Here is a 26,187-nt window from a genome sequence, read left to right as displayed (position 1 = left end):
CATTACAAAAGTACTGGGTCTACACCTTAGATTCTTTTGCCTTCCTACTGTAGAAGGTGAGAGTCTCTTCATATGCTGCTAAGGATGTTCTCTGGCTTTCACTGTTTTGTGCTCATTAATCACTCTCAGCCTTTGACTTACCCCCACCCCAAAGCGTCTATTGCCCTTAGAAATGGCTATCCAATTCTATAGTCTTTATTAATGATATACTTTTCAATACCAATACATATACCTGCTGGTGTATTCCTTCCTACCAGTATATACTTCCAGCTCATTATTGATGAAAGTTTTGAGTGGTTGCACTGCTACTGTATGCCAGGGTTATCAATGTTCCACTTACTACAGGCATTGAGGTCTTGTTACAGCTAACCAGTGGGCAGCAAATTCAGCTCCACAATTTCTACCTTAGAGTCAGCCTTTTTCAAATTGTTCAGTGGAGCCAACTATCATAGATCATATTCCCTTAGAAGCAGACTAATAGAGAGATGAGCATAATTATCTAATGAGCCAGTAGGAGATTTACTGGAGATTATTCTGTGTGAACACCTGTAGGGAATTGAAGGAATCATAGTTGGCCTTCACAGGGATCAAAGATAGTTCTCCCAAATTGGGACAAGGGAACCAGCACTAATCAGCCATTGGAAGAAGTTGCCCTCCTAGAAGGAGACATAACCATGGCATGTTGGTTCTCTTCCCCTGAAACCAGTGGCAAGAGTGAGTGGTTTGGCTGCAAGAGTTGTCAGCCATCAACACTCAAAGCAGATGGGATAATGAATTCTTCGACTTTGTGGGGGTAGGTTTTGGGGTACTAGGCAGTACATCACAATAAAACTCCCGCCATTACTATATGTATTCATAAATAATGTGTTGCTCAACTTGAAATATTGAGCAATAAGCACAGGTGTAGGTGTTTAAGGAAAGGAAATACTGTTCATACTAGATGAAAGCCCTTAGTACAAGATAAGCTGAACATATAGTTTGACCTGTGCTATGACCTCAGCTTCCCTCAGCATTTACCATAGCCCTTTTATAGGAAAGCCAAGGAAGAATGTAGTCTTGAAAAACTTGGCTTTCCATTGTTGGAGCATTTAGCAGAGAAAAGTAGCAGAAAAATGTCTAGAAGGAGGCTGCTACTATAGTATTTCCTATTTCTCAGCTCCCCATGGTCTACTGCTAGCTCCTAATTTAGTGAAAATAGAATGCTTTTTGTGCGCTATATTTGGTGTCCTCAGCTGAAACAGCAAAAGAGCATGAACGTGAGACAGTCTCATCAGTGTTATGTATACAAACAGAGATCTAAGTCAGACTCATTAAGTCATCATATCTTAGGATGATGACGCAATGGTAGTGGAGGTCATGGTTATGACAGTCCTCAGCATATCTGTCTCTTAAGTTGCACTACTATCACCTAGTCTGGTTGCCCACTATCACCCTGGAATCTTCCTTCAGCATTTTTTTGAAGATTCCTTTTGTCACTTTCTTATTTCTTCTATTTCCTATAGTTCATGTCTTCATTTTTTTTCTAGTTTATTTCTTACTTTGAAAGAGCATATCTTCCAGTTGTTTCTTCCGAAGAGACTAATGAGATACAATTTTTTTCATTTTTGTGTGTCTGAAAATGTTTTTACCTTATTCTTCTATTTGATGATATTTTGGCTGGCTGTAGAATTATAAGTTGGATATTATTTTCCTTTTGAATTTTGAAGACTTCTTTTTTTATCATGTTCTTGATTCTTTTGTTACTGAAAATTCTAGAATTGTTCTGAATCCTAATCATTCATTTTTCTTTTTTAACACTTACAGAATCTTCTCTTTATTCTTGGATTCTAAATTTCACAGTGACATACCTTTATATAGATCTCCATTCATCCAAAGTACTGAGTACTTTGTCAGCCTTTTCATTCTAGCAGCTAGTGTTCTGGGAAATGTTCTTAAATATTTTGTTGTTGATTTCTTCCCTTGTGTTTTATCTTTTTCTTTTTAGAACTGTTTTGGACAATTAATCTCTTACACTTTATCATTGGACTTACTACTTTTCTTTTTTATATCTTTTGCTTCTAGGAGATTTCTTTAATTAATCACCTAATTCCTCTATCAGGTTTTTCCTGTGTTTTGCTTCTAATTTGTAAAAACTCTTTATTCTTTGAATATTTCTCTTTAATAATACACTTGTTTTATGCATGTACTGTCTTCTCTGATCTCTCTAAAGATAATGGTAGTGTTTCTGAAATTTTCTTCTTTCATCGAAGTTTCAGTTTCTTACAAATTGGTTTTTTCTATTTATTCTGGTCTGAATATTTTGTATTGTAGACTTTCTTCATATGTCTAATGCTGTTTGGCAGGCTGTTCTTGTTTATTAGTGGGCATTAAAAAGCTAATTGAAAACTGTAAGCATATGGATGGGGCTTATGACATTCAAGCTTCACTGTAGGCAGTCTGAATAGTCTGGTTGCTGAGAATTTTTCCAACATGCCCCCCCCCCACCAATTTGTCTCTCTCTCTCTCTCTCTTTCTCTCTCTCTGGGTGTGCTGGAATGTTTTCTAGCTTTATTGAGATGTAATTAAAATATAACAATTGTCTAAGTTAAAGGTATGCAACATAGTGATTTTATGTATGTATACATTGCAAAGTGATAACCACAATAAAGTTAGCACATTCATCAGCTCACTTAGTTACACCTTTTGTTTGTTTGTTTGTTTGTTTTTGATGGGGAAAACTTTTAAACCTACCCTTTTAGCAATTTCAAACATACTATATAGTATTGTTAACTGTCGTGATCATACTGTTTATTACATGCCCAGAACTTACTCATTTTATAACTGGAAGTCTGTACCCTCTGACCACCTTCACACATTTCCCCCCAACCCCAACCCCTGGCAACCATCAGTTAATTCTCTTTTTCTATGAGTTGAATTTTGGGAGGGTTTGTTGTTATTTTAGATTTCACATGTAAGTGAGATCACTTATTTTAGATTTCACATGTAAGTGAGATCATGTATTTGCCTTTCTCTTCATTTTTGTCTTTAAAACTTTTAGTGTAGTCAGCCTGGTTTGATTTCTCAAAGAGTCCCTTGGTCTTCTGCCTAAAGACTGGGAATCTGACTGCATACAGTCTGGAGGTCTAAAGGGATGAAGGTTGGGGGAAGAGAAAGAAAGCACATCACCGCATTCTACATTCAGTTTGCATATGTTAATGATAAACCCATTTCAAAATCTCTCTTGTTCAGAATGTATAAAGAGATTTACTAAAGTGTGTGGAATGGAAGATGGGAAAACAACTACTTTCAGGAAACCTCATTTGAACACATATATCCTACTTTCCTTCAGTCCTGAGATTCCTAGAATCCTATCCCTGTGCTTTGGAGAATTTTGCAGCATAAAAGGAATTGATACTCAGCTTCCCTCATGGCCAGTTTGGGATTTGACTTTCATAGATCTGCTGAATTGGTTACCATTCTTCGGTCTGCTCTCTATCTTCCAAAATGCCATAGTGTTTTCTCCCCTGCCTTTTCCTCCTAGGCCTTGTGGAATTATGTCTTTGTAAGAAGAAAAAAAAAAGAAACTTTTACTATAGTTTTTGTGGGTTTAGAGAGAGAGTGCTGACAGTTATTGATGTTTAATTTGCTGTTCTAAGCTGGAACTGAGATCATAAGTATTTAGAGCAAGGGTTGACAAACTTTCTTTAAAACCTTGTGAGTTTAACTAATTTAAACTTTCAGGCTATGTGGACTTTGTCACAACTCCTGAACTCCACTGTTGTAAGGCAAAAGCAGCCATAGATCATACATAAACAAGTGGACATGGCTGTGTTATAATAAAACTTTATTTACAATAGGTTTCATGAACTCTGTTTAGGAAAAAAGATTTACCCTTTTTTTTTTTTTTTTTTGGCCAGCTTTACTAGATATAATTTAGATACTGTAAATTGTACCAATTTTAAATATACAGTTAGATGTGATTGATAAATGTATGTCATTGGGTAACTATCACTACCATCATGGTAGAAAATAATTTCCATAATCCCAAAAACCTTTCTTTTGTGTCTTTTGGCAGTCAGTTTCCTCTTTTCAGCTTTTGACACTGCCAACTGTTAAGGTACATTTTAACACTGTAGTTTTGGCTTTTCTAGAATTTCCTATCAGTCGATTCATATAATATGTAGTCTTTTTTGTCTAGCTTCTTTCACTTAGCCTTTTTCTTTGTTGTAGATGAATAGATGGCAGAAAATTAAGAATAGTTCTTAAGCTCAGTTTCTCTCTCATAAGATGGCAGAAGCTATTCAAAAAAAAGAAGAATATGCTTAACTTTCAGAAAACAAGCTTTTTCATTTCTTTTTTCATATGAACCTGTATGTGTTATCTATATAAGCAACACTCTTGTCCCTTTTTCTTAAAAGCCCTTGGCCATTTGGTTCATTGCTGCAAAGCGGTGATTTTGGTTATGCTTACATAGAAGAAAGGATATTAAATGCACTTCAGCAATACAGTACACAGTGACTAATATTACATATATGGGCATCAGACTACGTAGGTTTGAACTCTGGCTCTGCCATATACTAGCAGTTTTCTTGAGTTAGTTTCTTAATTGTTCTTTGCCTGTTCATCTAATTATGGGGATAATAACAGTACCTATTTCATAGGATTGTTGTCTGGATTAAATGAGTTACCATTTATAAAGTATTTAGATCTGCGCCTGCCTTAATAGAGGTCGTGGAAGCATTACTGTGATTGTACTATAGGTTGCACTAAAAGAAGAAAGCCTAAATTTGTTAGAGTGAGTAGAATCATTAATAGCATAGTTTTGGAATCTAAGTATCCTACCAGCTCTGGCTGCCTCCCATTTCAGGTTACCCCTATTTTATGGCAATTATGGCCCAGTCACAAAGCATTTGGCACCATTTCCATAAATAATGGACCGTAATTGTTTGCTTATCTATTTTTTACTAACTTCTTGTTAGGTAATTATTGTTTAAGCTTCATATTGAACCAGATTTTAAAAAACAACAAAGTAAGGTTAATGTCAGCCCAGTACGATTTAAAAGGATAGGTGGTAAGATAATATAGCATAAGAGTTCAGATGCTAGAACCAGACAGGTTAACTGGCAATCTGTCAAGTTGTATGACATTGGGCAAATTAATTACTCTCTGGAAACTTGGATATTTGGAGTATCTATTCATAATATCATTATAAACATTAAATGAGGGAGAGGATATAGCCAGTTTAAGTGGTTTTGTCCTGTGCAAAATATGGTGATAACTTGGTGCTGAGATAGTAAGAATGGAAATTAGGAGAAGTTTATAAATTCTAGAAACATTTTGGAGGATAGATTGAATTGGATAAATATGAGAGATAGGAGAAGGGAAAAACATCAAGAATGACTTCCAGAGTTTTGGCTTGAACAACTGGGTGGGTGGAGGTACCACTTAGCAAGATGAGAAAGACTGAAAGAAAACAGGTGATGAGGAGTCAAGAAACCAATTTAGATTTTAATTTTGGACATGTTAAGCTTGAGATATGTGAAATTCAAATATGTTTTATACAGTTCTGAATACTGATCTTTTGTCAATTATCTTCATTCTGTTCATAGCCATTTATAATTTATTAATGTAGCCATATTGACAAGTAACATAGTCTTGAATCTGCCTTTTAAGATTGATAGCTGTCAGTAATATCTTGACACCAAAAGTGTCAAGGCAAAAGTTGATAGCTGTAAGATGCTCTAGCTTATAGATTCTTTTATCTGTTTTCATTATGTTTAAGTTTGAATCTTATGAAATTGCCACTTTTTAAGGTTAAGAATACCTCTAATAGTGGTGCTTCATATGGATCAATTTAGTATTTAGAAACAAAATAATGGTGTTCTATTTTTGAAGATGTTTTTATTATATGTATGCTATAGCATTTGTTTTTATGCATTCGTGTATACCCCTAGTCCTTTAATCACTGTTAAACATAAATGCATACACTATTTTTTAAAGATCACACATTTAAAATATGCCAAATGAAGATAAATTTTTAGTCCTAATTACTTAAATGGATTGAAATTAAAATATAACTCATGTAACATAAAATATATTTTATACATAGCTATTCTTATAAATGTTCTGTACTAATGTACAATTTATAGTTTATGTACAGAGGAGTTAGCAGAATCATCTAAAAGCTCAAGCTAAAGCATATAATTTCCTTGTGTGTATCTTTCTAGTCTCAGATGGTGTTTGTGTTTCATTTCTTCTAGAAGGTACCAAATTGGCCAGTTTTTAAAAATACAAATTTTCTTTCATCTTGTACCTGTGGGTTAGTTGGGTAAAAGATGGTAATGTACATTTTTGCATCCTCAGAAATCCATTTGATGTGAGTTTTCTGCCTCCATTTAGATTTTGGTGAGATTACATTTTACCTAATGAAAGTCTTAGCTTTGTAAAAGAACACCCTTTGATTTGTAAATTTTGCTGTAAAAAAAAGTTTAGATTTTCTATAAGTGTTCTTCCTCTGGTTGATGTTTTCAGTGTAAGTAGCAAATCAGTGAAAGAGCTGAGGATTGTGGGTGGTGGTGGGAGTGTATGTATGTGTGACGTCCATGACTCAACTAAAAGTAGTAACATAGGTTATGTGCTAGTTTAACACCCAGAATGCTAGATTTTAGTATTCATAATTTTCTTAGTAGATATGCTTACCAACATAATCACAGAAGGGTTTATATGAAATTAAAAAAAAAAATCTTGACATTTTGACTTTAAAATTGGACACTTAAAAAACTTTCAAATTTGGGGCACATGGGTGGCTCACTTGTTAAGCATCTACCTTTGGCTCAGGTCACGATCCCAGGGTCCTAGGATTAACCCATGTCAGGCTCCTTGCTCAGTGGGAAGCCTGCTTCACCCTCTCCCATTCCCCTTCTTGTGTTCCCTCTCTCACTGTGTCTTTCTCTGTCAAATAAATAAAATCTTCAAAAAATAAACAAATCAATGAACAAACTTTCAAATTCATTAAGCTTTCATTTTACTTTTTCTAATATCTGTTATGAGTTTAAAGTATATATTTTAGGAGCATTCATTTTATAACTTTGTAGCAACAGGTTAGCTGAAGAAAAAAAATCTGTCAAATTTGGCAATGGTTCAGAAAATATGTGAACCTGTCACTGTAAGCAGTCTCAAAGGGCGAAATGCTTTACAGGAGCTAATTAACCTTAGAAAATAATTACACAAATATGCAAATGTTGTTTAGATAATTCCATGTGTTATCAGCTCAGGTAGTCCATCATAAATGCAGACCTTGCAATGCCTAGGTAGTAGAATCTGGCATACGTGATAAGGCTTTGGTTAGTGCATCACTTTTGTTTGGCTTTTAACAATTAATGATGGCAAGAGTACATAAGGAAATCCAACCTGTACTCTGAGTACAGCCCAGTTCCACAGTGTAAATATCCTATGCATTCTGCCACCAGCAAACTCTAATTAACAGATTAGCTGCTTTTCTTTTCATGTGCTTTGTGTGTTTATATATTCTAAATTCATCCAACTTGAAGTTAATCAATACAAAATGACCTCTGGTGTGAAATTCATGGAAAACCTATGGAGAAGATTTAGTATGCTTACATTTCTGTAATTGAAGCATATCAGGAAGTCTTTCTTAGTGAAATGTGTTTGGTTTCCAAAAACAGTGCTAGTAATACACAGTCTCTGGATTATGGTTTGTAAATGTGTAATGGCTGTGGACATAGTATGGGCTGCAGGTTGGAAATGACACAAATTTACCTAAGAACACTGTCGTCTCATTCATAAAAGTTGGATTTTAGTAATACAGTATGTAAGAACTATATGGTAAAAACCACTCTAAATTTATTACTTCCTGTGCTACCACTATTGTACTTAACTGTTGTAGGGGGCAGCAAATATTTGGCAGAATTTCTTTTATCTTAAAATGGTGGGATCTGGCTCTCTTAAAAAGCGAATTGTAGAAAGCTATAATTTTGTGAAAGCTTTGGGAAGTAGTCACATTTGAAAGGCAACTCTTTTATAGCCAAGATTTATCTCCTTTATCACCTGTTTTTTTTTAAATAATATCTTTCTTTAAGTTTTTATTTAAATTCAAGTTGGTTAATATACAGTGTAATATTACACTTTTTATCCAAATGAGAATCTACCGTCTAATTGCTTATATTCTAGAAGGAAGGAAGAAGTGACATGGCAGATTAAAGAAATAGCAGGATAGAGAAGAACCAGGGAAATTGTACGGGATTCAGTTTAAGCTAACTGGCTAATAGTAGAAGTGACAGGTAAACTTGAGCCAACAATATTTTTCAGTAATTTTAAACATAAGCAGGCCAATAATATATATAAATAGATGTATATTTTTCTCTATATTTCTTATAAGATATTGTGGGTCAAAAGTTAGCAAAATCTTCTCCCCTTCTACATGAGAATTTGATCTTTAGTTAACTTTCTAGCTCTGTATCCCTGGAAGCCTGGTAAGGTGGTATCTTAAATTGGTTTTCCCAGGAAATAGATTCTGAAGGTGCATGCAGGAAGTTTGTTGGGGAGTTCTCTTGGAATCAGCACCTGTAGGGGAGTTTAAAAAATAGAATTTGGCAGAAGAGGTTGAATTGCAGTACAGTAGCAACAAAGGCCTCATCTAACTCCATGTGAATCTCTGGATCTGAGATGGCTTTTGAGGCAAGAGCTAGAGCCTTTCATAAGATCCATGTCATTTTGACCCATCATGGGGTGTAAGTTGCCCCAGAGATGGGATTGTAACTTCAAGCTAGATAACTTTCTTTGGCTGAGAACAGTTCCTAGAGTATGCCTCATCTAAAGCTATCAGCTGCTAACACTTGCAACAACTCCAGAAATGAGTACTGTATAACTAAGGGGATTCTTGGAAGCATACTGTAGCATCTACAGTAAGTGCACAGTTGGTAGGGAACATTGCCTATGGTAGAAAATGACCCCTGATTGATAAAGTGCTTCTGAATTAGAGGAAATTATAATGGATTATAAATGCCAAAGCTTTGATCTTCCCTGAGGCTAATAACTCTTGTAATTGGGCATGTCCCTTACAGGGAGGGATCCTGGAACCCTATGCTTGGAAGAGGTTATTAGTTTCTGTGTGATATAAGACTTCTAAGGCAGGATAACTCTTGCATCTGCCTAAGGTGAGTCTGACTCCCTACCAAATTAATATTCCATGGTCCAAAGACAGTAACTCTTGGAAGGCTGTCTGGTCTGCTACAGGAGCTGCTACAAAGCTCTGACTAAAAAGGAATGGCGCTTCCCTATATATTTTAGGGGTTGATAAATGGCAGGTGTGGTTCAGAATAGTCTTGTGTAATTATTTAGTCGTGACCATAGATGGTCCCTCTTAACTGGGTATTGTAGGCATTTTTTTTTTTTTTTGTTGCATCTCAGTTCTTAGAACAGTTGGTTTTAAAATCTAAAGCTAGAGAGTAATATGATAACCTTAAAACCAGGCTGAAAATTTTTAAGTACTTGGGGCACATGGATACTTGAGCTTTCTTTTTCTCACTGCTGACAGGCCACTCTTAACAGGTATTCACTCCATAGATGTTGAGGGAAAGACTCAGCTATGATACTAATCTCTGAAAACAGTAGTCTTATTTGTGAATGGTGGAAAGAACTGTTGGTTCTTAGCTCTCCGTTACTCACAGATGGGTCCTTTGGCCTCATTGGCAATTTCCCTCATATCCTATGAGTCACAAAGTTTTGCTGATTCTTCCTTTATAATGACTCATTCTGTCCCTTCTTTTCCATTCACTCTGCTGTCACCCTGAGTAGTATTTATAGTCTTTATCACTTCATTTATGAATTACTGAACTGCTTACTACCTTGGATGTGTTCTCTGTTTTTAAGTTTTGCCTAATCTGAGCTGCACCATGAGATCCCAGACTGAATTTCATGGTAGAAATTTGTCTAGGGTTTTCAGACTAAGCTCTTCTGTGACATACAGTTGATTTATATCTCAGTAAGCCCTACTGTAAGTTGAAAATGTCGTAAATCAAAAATGCATTTAATGCACCTAACCTACGGAACATCATAGCTTAGCCTTGTTCACTTTAAACATGGTCAGGATACGTTAACTTAGAGTTGGGCAAAATCATATAATACAAAGCTTTTTTATAATTTTATAAACGTATGTATATGTTTTATATTTTATAGTAAAGTGTAATTTTTCGAATACTGTACTGAAAGTGAAAAACAGGAAGGTTGTGTAGATACAGAATGGTTGTTGAGTGTATTGGTTATTTACCCTAGTGATTGTGTGGCCAACAGAGCTGTGGCTCACTACCGCTACCCAGCATCATGACAGAGTCTTGTACTACAGATTGCTAGCTGAGAAAAAGATAGAAGTTCAAAATTTGGAGTATAGTTTTTACTGAATACATATTTTATCGTACCATTGTAAAGTCAAAAAAAAATCATTAAGTCAAACCATTGTAAGTTGGTAACCATCTATATTAATGTGTAACCCAGATCTTCCTGGAGTATGAATAAGCTTCCTGGAAATAGTGAGAAGGAAGGCTTGAAAGGTAGATTTAGAGGGGATGTTGGCTAAGAGTTCCAGTTATTTTGTACACATTGGGGACCAGTTCAGTAAATGGCTTTTAGGGCTGGAGTGTGGTTGATCGGGGCCAGGCTTCCAAAAGATAGATCTGGCAACACAGTAAAGGGAAAAATCTACTAGAAATGAGAGTAGTTAGACATCTTGTAGGAGGACCCAAAGTGATCTGGGAATAGAAAGGATGGGACAGATTGGGTCTCAATGGTGTCAAGGAAGAATTGTTTCTTCCTTGAAAGGAAAGCAGGGAGGACCTCACTGAGGGCAGATAGTATGGATTTATTATAGGTCCATTGGACTGGATGACAAGACAGTCTGCCTTATAACTTTAAGTGTTAACATTCTTATAAAATTACAAACACATTAAAGGCCAGAATCATGGCTTACTTTTCATCATCCTTACATCTTTATTACTAGCACAAAGCCTAATGGGAACAGAGTAATCTCCTTCATGTTTTTATTCTCTCCATATAAAGAAAGATGTTTAGATACATTAAGTTATGTAAGCAAGCTAGTTAGTTCTGCCTACTGTCAGCAGGTGGAACTTTTGTTATCTGCTTCCTGTTTTGTTTTTACATTTCTTTCTTTGTAAGATACAATTAGGGTGACCAGATGTGTGCATTTTCTCTGGGTAATCCCAGTTTAGACTTGTTCTTCTCATACAATAACTAATAGTATCTTTCTTCACTCTTAAAAGTTTGTATAGTAAATTCTGTGGTCTCTCTACATACATGTACAGAAAAGTGCTAAGTTTGTATTAGTTGGTTTGACTGTAACTTTAAGGAATACATCTGTGTAACTGCTACTCCGGTCAAGAAATGCAACATTGCCAGCCAGTAGAAGTCTTTTTCCTGTTCACAACTCTGTCTCTTGTCCTTAAAGTTAACCACTATGCTGATTTTTATGATAACCATTTCCTACTTTTTAAACTAATGGAAGCTAAATTATTAAAGCCAAAAATACCCTACATGGATTTCTTTCCAATTATCCTTCTTTTATTTATTTTATATACTTTAACTGTGGATAATTTCATATGTATGTTATTAATAGGTTTCTTTAAAGTATTTGTATTTTAGTATATGACTACAAGGTTGTAAGCAATCATCCTGAAGATAAATGTTGTATTTTCATCATTTATTTATTATACTAATTTAATGATTTAGTGAACAAGGCAGAGCTCTTGGCCTCAAGACTTTGATAATCTAACAAGCAATTACAATACAAATTATTCATTATAATGGGAGCATGCACAAGACATTGTAGGACATTACCCAGTCTTGAGGGTGATAGGAAAGACTTTTGATAAAAGTTGATGTCTTGTTTGAGTTTGAAAAAGAAGTAGAAATTATGCAGGGTGAAGTGAGGGCAGAGCACAGGACTCGCTTTCTAAACAAAGGAAATAGCACAGAGAAAAGAAAGTTTTGCACAATTAGGTTACTGGAAGTTGTTCCCTGCAGTTAGAACACAGAGAGTGTTCTCTGTGATCTCCTGCTGGGGGAAAAGGGTGCCTTTTGGATCACCTGATATTGCAGAGCAGTGGTAAGAGATGCAGTCAAAGGTAAAAGCCAGATTATGAAAGGTCTTAAATGTCATATTAAGTTTGAACTCGATCTTGAGGGCAATGATTCCGCTTTGAAGCATCTAATAAGAAGTGAGTAACTTGGCAGCATGTTCATATTTGCATTTTAGAAGTTCATTCCTGCTACAGAATTAGAACATTTACATAGGCAATCCTAAAGGCAGTAAAAATGGGCTGGGAACCATTGTAGTCCTTCACTTGTGAAATGATAATGGTTTGAGCTAAGCCAGAGGGAATGAGAACAGAGAGAAGTGGTCGGATTTAGGATACAGCTGGGGACAAAATCAGTGAGATTTTAATGATTGATTATATGTAGAATTGGAGTAAGAGAACAATAAAAATGCCCAGATATTGCCTGGAAGTGGGGAGCAAAGGTGGTGACTTAGGTTTGTAGAGGAAATTTCTAGTGCAGTGTTGAACTGGTTGAGGTTGAAATATCTGTGGGACATCAACAAGTAAATGACTATCAAGCGCTTGGATATATGGGTTTGGAGCATTGAAGAAAAATTTGGGATGGAACTAGACATGAGGGAACAATAGCTTCTAGGTGGCAAGGGAAGTCATGTTTTGGTCCTTAATAGGATATTATACAATTTTGAAGATGGAAAATGTGAATAACTTGTCTTCGTTGTCTAATACCATAACATTTTTAGGGAGTTAGTCTTTGGTGTTAAAGCTTCAAAGATATATTCATACAAAATGTTTTCATGATCTTATCAGTTTGTTCTTTGGGGCTTCCCCCCCACACACACATTATCCAGGTTTTAGCTTTAACCACAACATGTATCAACTAATGAAATAAATATAACAAAAAAGAAATTATTATAGAATTGTTAGAATTAAAGCAAGAGGCATACATTTATTAGGGTTTAGCAAGCTAGGGGAAATATGGAAGCCCCAGGTTTATATGTTTAGATTTTTCCCAGTTCTACAAATAAAATGTGTATGGAAAATACTTTTACAAAAATGTCTATTTTTAAATAATTTAAATAGAGAATATTTGTTAGTCATTTTCTGCTTATATTCAGCTTACAGAGATACTTAAAATATTTGTTAGTAATTTTCTGCTTACTTTTAGCTTATAAAGATACTTAAAATTTTATAAATCAAATAACTTAGATGTATATTTCTTATAATAGAAGTATTTTCAGATACACATGTAGAAATGTAGCTGAATTTTTTAGTGTTAAACCTTCTATCATAAGACCACTATAACTTACTGCTTTGCAATTCCCAAGTATATACATATATATTTTAATATCTTAGATATACCAGAATGTAATTTCCCCTCAAAATATGTTTATTTTGAATATTTTGTTTCTGAAGATCATGGTAGCAATTAAGCTTAGCAGTTATTTACTAATACTTGAATATTTTAATTTATTCTCTTATTTGAATTTTCAGTAGTAGTTCTTTTATATTGATATTATTTTCAATGATCTATAACCATTTTATTTTTAGGCTATGTAAGCAAGCATATAATTTAATTTTTGATTACTATGATAATAATTAGACACAGTGCATAATACATGATAGCTGTTTTCTCTCTAGGAAAATGGTTCTCCTGAAGAACATGCAGTCTATGTGTGGGACCATTTCATAGCTCAGTCTGCAGCTGAGAATGTGTTTTTTGTTGCTCACAGCTATGGAGGACTTGCTTTCGTTGAACTGGTGAGTGCACATGTAACTCTGTTTTAATTCCCAAACTCTTTACAGGCTTGTCCTCCCCACTCACTTTTAATTGATATCATTACTTAAATTACTTTAAGAAAGGTAAAAACAAAATATTGTGAGTAAACAGTAATATTTAGAAGAGTGTATTTATTTCTTTTATTGTGACAGAGCTTTTCAGTGCTAACCAGAAAGCTTTTTGCCTATTCCTTATTCGCATATTACTTCTTAATTTCTATAGTGTAGAGCATTTTCATAGATTTGATGATACTTATGTTTCCTGTGTTATATGTACAACTATTGAAGCATGTGTTATTTGTAAACTGTTTAAAATTTCAAGAAACCTTTTGAATATTGGAGACTCTTTTGTTTAACTTTTATCTCCACAAGTCAGTACTTGATACTTGATCAGAGTTCATATAATTTGTATTTAAACCATTAGAAGGTTTCCATTAATCTGCTAAGTGGAGTTCATTGTTCGGCGTAAAAATCTTTGCATTTCAAAGTAACCTGATTCTTGGAGTGAAGGTTGTGTACATTATAGAAAAAATTATAAAGATTTAACAATTTTGTCTGTATCATATGCAATGTTACAGGTGCCACACCTTTTGCCAGTATGAGTGGCTAATGGGATTTAATCAATACAAAAAATGCACTGATGAAAAATTTATGCCTCCATGTCCATAAACCTTCTGTTACAGGGAAGTAACAGTGCTATAATAAAGTGACAAATTTGATAAAAGTGCATTTGGCAATTTTAAATCCAAATAACATGGACATTAAAAACAGGACCAGCGTTGTTGTCTAACTTCTGTTTGAAAACTTTGGTGTGCATTTCTCTTTGCTGTGGAAATTAAATATATTTTCATGGCCTTTTCAACCTCCCCATACCTTCTTGCTCACCCACATGATTTAGATATAAAACTGGTCATGACACCTGAGAATATCTTAGCTGACCTAACTTCACAAATGCTTATGTACTCTTAAGATCGATAAATAAGTAAATCTTCTATTAAATGGATTTCACTTTTTTAGAAATTAGTCTCAAGTACTTTTAATTCTGCTGCATTTATTTATTTTAATATATAATAGATATTTTAAGATAGCTCTTTAACAGACTAGTTGTGAATGTTGTCTTTCAGTTCTTTTAACCCCTACAAATATAGATCTATACACACACACATAACATATATATGTACCTTACATTTTCTTTGTAAGCCATAAATTACTTAAAACTTGAAATTTCATTGGCTTTGTAGAGTAACTTAAAATGTGTCTGAAAGCCTGCAGGACTACCCATATTCCAGATTACTATAAAACATAAATTCCCCCACCCCCACCCCCTTTTTTTTTTACTCTAAGACAGTTCATAAATGCCTTTTGTGCCTCAGATTTGGAATTTAAGTGAATATTGGATAGTTTTTTAAATGAACTTAAGATGACAGAGTAACAGATGACCAGTATGTCAGTCCTATTTTGCCTGTCCTTCTTGTCACACACTGGTGGATATTTCTCTACTTTTGTTCCACTTTAATATAAAGCACACAGATGTTTCAGAACAAGACTTGACTTCTGACCTTGAGGCTATTAGGGTCAGGGTCCTCAGGGCCTGTGAAATTATCACAAGCTGAGCTAAAGTTTTTCTCCATCACAGGAAGTAACCAGTAAGTAAGAAGTTAAAAAGGAGCTTTGTCAGAGAGACAAGATGGTCTCAGTAAGGGTCAGCTTCTGTAGTCTGCTGTCTCTGCAGGAGGTGCATGCATGGGAGGAGGAATATAATATAACCACTGGCACATCACATATCTGTCAGGCAACACCAGGACTGAGAAGTCTATTTAATGTAATGTACCTTGTTTAGGTTTGAAAATATTAATGGCGATTATCTCAACTTCATAATACTTGCTACTTTTTGTGAAGTAACTTTAATGGGGGTATGTTATTAGGGGCGTACACATGGTGGCAAATGAAGAAAAAGTGGTTCCTGACCTAATACAGATTCCGCTAAGCAAATAACAATAACTAAAACCACTAAGGAGTTTTACATAAATTTTTGACAAAGCTTGATTAATAATATGTTTAAGGCCATTATGTTTCTCTTTAATTTCAAAAGGATTTTTAAAAGATAGCACAGTTAAAGAAACAACAAAATCATTGAAATGGTTTTAAACCTTTGCTTTCTCCTGAAAGTTGAATACTGTTCTTTCCTATTCTCCCTGATATTCTTTGGGGAAAAGTAACAGTGTTTAAAATGTTGGCAAATATTTATTCTCTCAGGATTTTTTAACATGAGTATAATGCTTAAAATTGTTTTACATGGATTCAAAATTTTAATGTTAACTTTACAAGAAAGTGAATTGTGGACATCTTAAATTATCTTTTAGAATTTTGTCACAATAGTACATTGTACCATCAGGCATTAAATCCTTTCAGTCAAGTTTGACTGTTTTTGAATTATCATAAAATTTTATTCCTGCTTAAAAGCTCTCTACGTACTCCCTCTTGAAATCTCGCTATCTCTCTGTCGCTATCTCTTTCCATCCCCCTTCTTTTTGGGGCAGTCTTAGTTTGTAGTATCATGTTTGAATGCATGGAGTTTGTTTTTCTACCACTCTCATATTCTCATATTATAAAATGTATATTGCCATTTAATTAAATTAAAATTCTGTATAATTGTTTAATATTAAATGTGCTGCTAATAGATATCTAAAAATAAATTACTTTTACATTTAGAGCACAAAATATTTGTGGGACTTTCATATTTTTCTAATTGTTGTTTTTGAAAACTGAGAACATTTATGATTATATCCTATTTTAAATTGTTGAGTTTCTCCTGAAAAATGTATTTATAATAAGAGGTTTATTTTCAAAACCAATGCTCATTTTATGGTAGTAAATCTTGGACCTAAGCTCATAAAAACAGTATACAGTTTACTAAAATAATGAGAAAAGTGATATTAATAATATCCTTTTCACTGCATTTATAATCACCATATGGTAACAACCCAAATTTTTAATGCTCTAAACTTTCTGTGATCCTTGTAAAAAATAGCTGTTAAGACAGCTCTAGTAGCAGTTTCAGCATTCAGTCATTAAAGACAATAGACGGAAAGAACTATTTATTTTTATGAATTGATAATGAATTTTAAAAAGTAATGTATCTGTCCAATGTTATCCTTTCTGCATATTGAAATAGATTCAATATAAAAACTTACAGTTATTAAAACTTCATTTACAAAGTCTTAAATTTCTGTTTTTAGAAATTCTCATATATGAAAGAATAAATAGTCATAACTAAAACACATTTACCAAATTCATTCAGAAAATCGTCTACAAATAATGAAGCTTAGTTTTGCATTATATCAGTTGTCAAATTTAAGCTCATTTTTTAAAATTAATTGTCATTAAAAACAATACATTTTTAAGGTTTTCATCATGTCTTTCACTAGCCACTTTAATGAAGTGATTCCATTGCTTACATTGTTGGTCATTTCAAAGTGCCTTGCTCTTGTCTTTCTAGCTGATACTTTGACAAAATTAAGCAACCTTAAAATTTTCTTATATTTGGAAAGAAGTTAGCTTTCACTTGTCAGTGCCCATTTCCAATCTCAGCTCACCTTACCTTCCATGTTTGCAGTGTTCAGTAAATCAATTTGCATTCAAATTTCTTTCTTTAGCCAAAGTGAGAGTATTGATGCTTTTTTTTATAAAACACATTAAACAATTTCAGTAAATGTATTTCATTAGTTTATTGAATCATCTTAGCTGATATAAAATTATCATTTTTCTTCTGGCTTTTATTTCCTTTTCCATATTATTAGTGATATGTTCACAACCACCACTAAAAACATCACTTAAAATGTGTGAAAACTGCTCCTTTTGAAAGTGTATCTCTACCCACTTTTGATTTTGGTTTTTCCATGCTTGTCAGCACTTGATTGGCACCTCACTTGCATGTGAATTAAGGAATGAAGGGAACGCTATTTCCCTGCCATTGTTCCATGCTGGGCTCCCTAGCCTTCAGGCAACCTAAGCTGACCTTCAGCAGCTGATAGAGGACTAGTTTTTGGACATTACTGTGTGAGGACACTTAAGCTCAGTCTACTCTGGGTCAGTCTTTAAAAAAAAAAAAAAAGGAAAGAAAGAAAAAAAACGCCTGAAGCATGATTTGTATTTACGCTGAAGAGAAAATAGAATGCGACTAAAAGTATTTGGGTTTACCTTCAGGGACATCAGCTAACTATAACCTTAAAGAAGCATCAGTTACATTTTGTCTACAAAGAACGAAGTAAATTAGATATTGCTACTAATGTGATCAGTGAGAAAAGCTACTGGGAATCAAGAATTGCGGAGAGGTAAAATAAGCAAGGGATAAGGCAAAGAAAAATCGAGCCATCGTAGTACCAGAATAATTCAGGCCAAAAAGACTTCTTACAGACCTACTTTAAAATGTTGGTAGTAGAACAAAAATAAGTTGCCATTTAAAATGGAACTTGAATTTCTGATTTGGTTGCCTACATGATACAAACAGCATGCTAATGTATGGGATGGATACAACTTGTGTGGGATGCTCTCTTAATTTTTGAGTTATTTTATAGGAAGATGGTTTAATTTATGTAACTATTTTGTATGCTCCTAAAGAGAAGAATCAGAGGTTATTTTTATCACCCGTATTCACTTTTATTTCATGCCTTGCAAGTAGTATAGATAACTATCTTTTGATTGATTGTTGGTAATACTAGTTTTAGGAGTTAGTTGCAAGAATCCGAGTGAGATCCAGTGAAGGGCTTTACCCACATAGAAGCAGTGAGAGTAAGCACGCATTCTAGTTGTTAAGGAGGAGATTCTACATGGCTTAGTGACATTGAATCCAGAAAGCTGAATGAGAAGAAAAAGGGTATGGTATATTCTTCCCCATACACACAATATCAAGAAATATATAAAAGGAATCCAAGCACAGCAGATAAATAATAATAAACAATGATTATGCTGATACATAGGTATTTGGGGGAAGTGTTTGCACATACTGCGTGGTTAATAATAAATGAATAAATGAGATATCAAGTCAGGGTTTTAAAAAAGAAAAGGAGAGAGTTATACATACAGATGAGATTTGTTAGTAAACTTCACAGGAGTTACCTGTGTATTGGAGTTTGATTTTTTTTAACTTTTACTCAAATGATTTTTTTTAAAGATTTTTATTTATTTATTTATTTATTTGATAGACAGAGATCACAAGTAGGCAGAAGGCAGGCAGAGAGAGAGGGGGAAGCAGGCTCCCCGCTGAGCAGAGAGCCCGATGTGGGGCTTGATCCCAGGACCCTGAGATCACGACCCGAGCCGAAGGCAGAGGCTTAAACCACTGAGCCACCCAGGCACCCCTCAAATGATTTTTAATAAGCATTAAGAGGACCACTGTTTGAAGGAATGACTCCATTTCTTCATTTTTATGTTAACTGTATTCCTTTTGTCCCATATCTAACCACCCAACACTTTGTCATTTTCCTCTGAAATATTGATCATGTCCTCTCTTCTCTCTGCCCACTGTTAATTTAATCATTTTACAACTATATCATTGTACTCTTCTACCCGTTTCCTACTGACTCTCTTTACTCTTTATTTCACACTATATAGCACACCGTAGATAATATTATTTAAAAACCCCTTTTACCAGGCTATTCCTGAATCACATTGGCTCCAGTTATCTGCTGAATTTTGTCTCCTCTCTGTAACTGTAAGACCCTCTGTATAATGTGATCATTTCTTTCCAACTATATTTTTCCCAGTGGAAGCTTTGAATTCTAGTCTGATTTCCTTACTTCTGTTGCCCCATCTCAACTATCATCCATTCCTGCCCTCCAAGCCCAGTGTAGTAGAAGAACACAAAACTCAGAAGATGACCTGGGTTTGAATCCTAGTTCTGATACCTAAAAATTATGATGATTTGTGTCCTCATCTAAAAGTACCCACCTCACAACAAAGTTTGAAGATTAAATTAGAAAATTCCTGGTTTTGAGGAATTTAATCAGTTAAATATGAGTCCAGATGTCCACAGGAGGTGCTCATTTTCATTTTTGCCATTGCCATTTCCCCCTTCCAAGTGAAAGAATTTCCCTCCTTACTAGATTTTTCACAAAGTATTCTCACTTAACTCCCCATTTTTCTGTAGTATTTTTATGTTTCACAAAGGAAAACAAGTTTTGTTTTACTAATTAGTTTTGTTTTTGTCTTTTTATCTCTGAATCTTATCTTGCCCAAGTTATCTGGACTCTTGTTCTACCACCCCTCCCCAAGTTTGGAAGCAATATATACTCCAATAACATGAGGAGGCTTAAATATCTGCAAGGTCAATTGATCTGTATAGAGAGTTTGAGCACTAACAGTAACCTTTTTACTAATTAAACTTAATAATTCTTTGTGCCTTCCGTGGAATATTGACTAATTTGGGAATTCTGCCTAATCAATTCTTTCACATCAGACAGTAATACCTACCCTTTCTGTTCCTGGTGTTAGTCTCTCGTAGTTGTCTTTCTACCAGTGTCATCATCCCTTCTGCTGACTGAAGATTGCTTCTCTCTGAATCCCTCTTCAAAGTATAGTCTTCTCAGTCAAAGAAGAAAATTATTAAAGTAAATTATAACTATATCCTCATAATTTTATATAGCAATGTATGCAAATAGTCTAGGAAACTTTACATTTCATCCCCATTTATGAGTTTAATATACTCTTTCTTTCTTTTTTTTTTTTTGTAAAAGATTTTATTTATTTATGTGACAGAGAGAGATCACAGTAGACAGAGAGGCAGGCAGAGAGAGAAAGAGGGAAGCAGGCTCCCCGCCGAGCAGGGAGCCCGATGCGGGACTCGATCCCAGGACCCTGAGATCATGACCTGAGCCGAAGGCAGCAGCTTAACCCACTGAGCCACCCAGGTGCCCTAATATACTCTTTCTTTAATAATTAGCTTACCTTTGCTTATTTCCTTTATTTACTTTAAAATTTTTTTTGAGGTTAATTATTGAGATATAATTGAGATATAAATAAGATTTTTTAGATTTTTTTTCTCTTATTGAGATATAAATAAGATTTTTTTAAGCTTTCTTGAGATCTAATTCACATGCCATAGAATTCATCTTTTAAACTGTCCAATTCAGTGGTTTTTAGTAAGTTCACAGAGTTGTACAACCATCACCACCATCTAATTTTAGAATATTTTCATCATCACAAAAGAAACTCAATACCTATTAGCCATCACTCCCCATATTTACAATCCTACCAGCAATGTAGAAGAGTTCCAGTGTCTCTACTGGAGACACTGTTGTTGTTGTTGTTTGTCTTTTTTATTTCTGCTATTCCAGTGGGGGTGAACTGGCATCTCATTATGGTTTTTATTTGCATTTCTCCAGTGACAAATGATTTTGAACACCTTTTCATGTGCTTATTGGCCATTTATGTATTTTCTTTGGAAAAATATCTTCTAAAATTTTTGTCTGTTTTTTTGTGTTGTCATTATATTGTTGAGTTCTAAGAAATCTCTGTATATTCTGATACAAATCCCTTATCAGGTACATGATTTGCAAATATTTTCTCCCATTCTGTGGGGTAGCTTTGCACTTTCTTGATGATATCCTTTGAAGTACAGAACTTTTTTATTTTGATGAAGTTAAATTCGTCTAGTTTGTATTTTTGTTACTTGAGTTAGTTTTTGTACCTTGTGTGAAGTGTGGCTCAACATAATTCTTTAAGTGGGGATACTCAGTTGTCTCAGCACTATTTGCTGAAAAGACTATTCTTTCCCCCTTTGGCTTTTCTTCTCATCTTTGACCATAAATACATAAGGGGTTGCTTCTGGATTCTCAGTTTTATTTCAATGACGTATGTGTCTCTCCTTAAACGAGTACCATACCATCTTGATTATTGTAGCTTTGTGTAGTAAGTATTAAACTTGGGAAGTGTGCACTCTCCAACTTTTTTGTTCTTTTTGAAGATAGTTTTGGCTATTCTAGGTCTCTTGCATTTCCATATGAATTTTAAGATCAATTTGGAGAGTATGGCCATATTAATAATGTCTTCCATTCCATGGACATAGACTTTCTTTCCATTTATTTAGATCTTTTTTCAGAAATGTTTTATTGTTTTCCATGTACAAGGCTTACACTTCTTTTGTTAAATTTATTGCTCAGTATTTTACTCTTTTTATGCTAAAGTAAGTGAAATTATTTCTTAATTTCATTTTCAGATTGTTCACTGTTAGTGTAAAAATACAATTTTTATGTGTTGGACATATATTCTATAAGTTTGCTGCACTCATTCATGTTCTGATTTGTGTGCATGTATTAATTTCTTAGAATTTTCTATGTTCAAGATCATGTGATCTTGAATAAAACTAATTTTACTTCTTTTCTGATCAAGATGCTTTGCTTTTCTTCTCTCTCCTTTCCCTCCTTCCCCAACTGATCTGTCCAGTATAATGATGAATAGCTACAGTAGCTACAGTAAACATCCTTTTGTTCCTGGTCTTAAGGGGAAAGCATTCATTGTTTCACCACAAGCACCATTAAGTATGATGTTACTTGTGATTGTTTTCATTCTTGTTAGATCATTTCCACTAAGGACCTTGTGTGCTTCTTAATGCTTATATCCCTCATTCACACCAAGATCACGTTGCTCAAAAGTCTGACATGGAGAAAAATTTCACTAATCTTTAATAAGAATCTTCTTGTAGAAAAAAGACCATATTACTCCATTAGAATTACCTTTGGAAAAGGCTTTTTCAGTATCCACATAAATGGGCTGCATCCAGGTCTTATTGCCCTACGACTGTGCAGCTGCAAAATTGGGCACTCTATCTGTTGACTCAACAGACTTCGTGGAAACCAGTGGTAAATTAGCACAATAATATGTTAAGGAGAACCCAGAGAAATTGAAATATTAATTTGTTAGATACAAATCTTTCTAGAAGAAATACTTCCTTTTCATTGGTTTTATAAAATACCTTAATGAGAGATTTTGCATTTTACTGTAAGTATAAGAGCATGATTGACTATTTTAGACCTTTTTATTATGGGAATTGGAGAAAAAACACATTTCAGTTAATAAAGAGGCTATTTTTACTATACTTACAGCATTATGATAATCACTCAATATAAGCATTTCCCCAAATAGGATTCCCAACTACCGTGACACCTCTGATTTGACACCACAAGTTGAAAAGGGCTCTTAGAGGACAAAAATTTTATAAGCAAAATCATTTAACTTCTGTTTTAGAAGTTAGACTTCAATCCTCCTTAAATAAGCGAAGCCAGGTGGACTCAGACTCAAAGCATACTAGGTCCATGTTGGGATACAGCTTGAGAGAACAAAGGTAGAAGCCAGATGTGGGCAGAGGTCTCATTACTTAGAGTTTAGAATGGGTTCAGGAAGAGCTAATTTAGCTGGAGAGATTGACTTTGGAGGGAATAGCAGGTGAACCATTACTAGGAAAGCCTCAGTAGAGCATGGTGAATTTAGGCTTAAATTAAGAGGTATAATCTGGTTTCAGGGAACAGAAAATCAAGGCATTGGGTGATAAATGAGTAAATAAAATGTAGTCACTGGTTCTAAGAGTACCTCTTCTCTCCCCACCATACCGTGCATCACTGCATTACAGGGAAAGGGAAAAAAAGAACAGGATCCAACACTGGGAAAGGGATAAACAAAACAAGATTTAAGGCTTCAAGCACTGGCTAGGAGTTTAGAAATGGAATCCTTTCCTGAGAAAGAAAGAGGTTATAGCAGTAGGCAAAAACATCAAAAGGATTATAAAATGATGAATCAAGGCTGAAGTCCAATTTATGTGGCTTAGGTCAGAATGGGATATAGTAGAATACTGCATTTAAGGTTATTTAGTTACTCAAGGCTTATCCTTGGTGTACTGGTTACCAGGTTTCTATGGCAATAAAGGGGATGAGGTCGGAAGAGCTATCATTTTTTCCTGTTCTCATGGCTCTGAAATGATCACACTATGGGTGTAAAACCTTTTGTGCCCAGAGAAACAAAGTGATATTCTTCTAAGCTGCTGTGTTCTTAACTTTTAGAGTTGGAGACTTTTAACCCCTATACTTATGTCAGTTTTCTCTCTTCTGATATTTTTTGTTATTGGTTTTCAGCACCTTTTCAGTGAATAAATTTAGATCACAGTAAAGGCACCTGGATCTCATAAGTTTGACTTTATAGAAATTATTTCTTGGGTTTGAATATTTTGCCCTCCAAACAATAAATGGTTTAGAAAACTTTTAAAGATACTAATTCATTTTTTTTTTTCATTTGAACATCCCACTCGGGGAGAAATACTGGGAAAACAGCTTAAAGCACATGATACCTGGCTGCAAGAAGGTGATGACATACTAAATAGGAAGCACATTTAAACAGAGTGATAGATAGCAAGATGCTTGTGAAGTGGGGTTGTAGCCAAGATGGTTACTGCCCCAAAATGAAAATCCACAACATAAATTTGGCTTGGTTAAGTATTGGGAAGGATTGTTTCTGTTAATAAATTGATAGGATCTTTTTATCAGAAAATAAAAACTCAGTAATGATGTTTTACCCTCATCTCCTATAAACCCAGAGTTATGGTTAGTTTTTTATTTTATTAATTATTCTCATCCTTGGTCATGTATTGAGTGTCTTAATTCATAAGTATATTTTGCTTTAAGTCATCTCAGAGTCCTTTTCTTAATTGGCAGAGAATAAATAACAAATTCATTATTTTCTGTGATTCCTATTTCTGTGGTTCCTATTGTGCTGCAAGCCTGGCTGGGCCTATAATAAGTATATACTCAATAAATAGGTTTTGATCCTATATTTATATAGAGATAAGTTATCAGAAGTAGATCTCAGATGGTGCTTCCTTGAGTCAGATGAAGAAAAGTAAGGTGTGGGCATTCATATTGAGCCACAAGATAGTGCAAAGCAGGGTGGACGAGAGAACAAAGTTCATTATTTAAGATGTGAAACAGGGACATTTAGAATCAGTATGCTTGAGTGTGTAGGAGGTATTGTCTGAGACCCCCAAATTTTGGACACTTAGAAGGGCCTTAATGGAAATTGGTCAGTGAATGAAGAAAAACAGCTAAGAAGATATTGAAATCTCTACTCAAGGGAAGTAGCCAGACCTAAACCTAACCCCAAAACTAGTTATGTTTTCTCTGATTAAATTGAGCAAGTTAAATCTTATATACTCTAGGAAAAAAAAAAATTGCCTATTTAAATATGTATTAGTGTATTCAGATTTCTTTAGTTTTCAAAACCTTATTTGAATTTTTCCCATAAAGAAGTTTATTAAAGAGTATGAGAATACAACAAAATTTTCTATTTAATATTTCAATGACAATTTTATAATTGAGTCAAATGATTAAAAAGTTCCAATTTCTGGGCGCCTGGGTGGCTCAGTGGGTTAAGCCGCTGCCTTCGGCTCAGGTCATGGTCTCGGAGTCCTGGGATCGAGTCCCGCATCGGGCTCTCTGCTCGGCAGAGAGCCTGCTTCCCTCTCTCTCTCTCTGGCTGCCTCTCTGTCTACTTGTGATTTCTCTCTGTCAAATTAATAAATAAAATCTTTAAAAAAAAAAAAAAAGTTCCAATTTCTAATGTATCTAGTTTATGCCTAATATTCTTAACATCTAATATCTGACATCTACCTTCTAACATCTTATCTCCAAATTTCTGTACTACAGTTATCAGACATCAGTATTAAAAGAAAAACTCAGCATTTATCTTTCTGAAAGAGAGGCACTGGTCAGAAAGATAAAGCACCTCAGCTTTCTCTTACAGTAAATTCCCTATCTTGACTTCTTTCCAGTTATAAGACATCAAGGGATGCTGTATAATTATAAATGTTGATTTTCAAAAAATTCTAGTATCCTGTCAGCTAACAACAGAGAAATCTTGACTTTCTCAATAAAGTGGTGCCCTATGAACAATTGTCATAAAATGATATGAGATCACTAGCCCCTATACATTGCCTTTGTTGTATTACTGCTCAGTTTACCTCAGAAAACATTCCTATTTCCCATGTCATTAATAATGTAATAATACTTTTTATCATATCATTTTTACACACTGAGCCTTAAATTTTCAGTTTTGCATTTTTAGAATATCTAAATATTAGACATATTTTTGTTTACAGTATATCCATATATTAAATGTGTAGTCATATATTAACTATCTTTAGTATATTATAAACCTTCACATCTGGTAACACTTGCATTTCCTCTAAGATTTTAGAAGAGATTTTCAAGTAAAATAGATGCCTTCAAATCTGATGGCTGTATTAGAGCCCTTTCTCACTCTCCTGGAGCCCTGTCATCGCTATTATAATGGAATCTATATA

General features: G+C 34.4%; 1 protein-coding gene across 6 annotated transcripts in view; it reads left to right on the top strand.

The window, feature by feature from the left end:
- ARB2A (ARB2 cotranscriptional regulator A) overlaps positions 1-26,187 on the top strand; it is a 428,932-nt gene that overhangs the window by 221,683 nt on the left and 181,062 nt on the right. For 5 of the 6 annotated variants that reach the window (XM_059418238.1, XM_059418239.1, XM_059418234.1 and 2 more), the window contains one exon: positions 13,707-13,826. The exons of the other annotated variant lie outside the window; for it this stretch is intronic. In XM_059418238.1, the coding sequence (XP_059274221.1) occupies positions 13,707-13,826 (120 nt within the window). The remainder of the gene's footprint in view (positions 1-13,706; positions 13,827-26,187) is intronic. 6 annotated transcript variants of the gene reach the window in all.

This window comes from Mustela nigripes, chromosome 12, assembly GCF_022355385.1.
Source record: "Mustela nigripes isolate SB6536 chromosome 12, MUSNIG.SB6536, whole genome shotgun sequence".
Lineage (NCBI taxonomy): Eukaryota > Metazoa > Chordata > Mammalia > Carnivora > Mustelidae > Mustela > Mustela nigripes.
The sequence above is the reverse complement of the archived record's forward strand: the minus strand, read 5'-3'. Positions and strand labels throughout refer to the sequence as shown.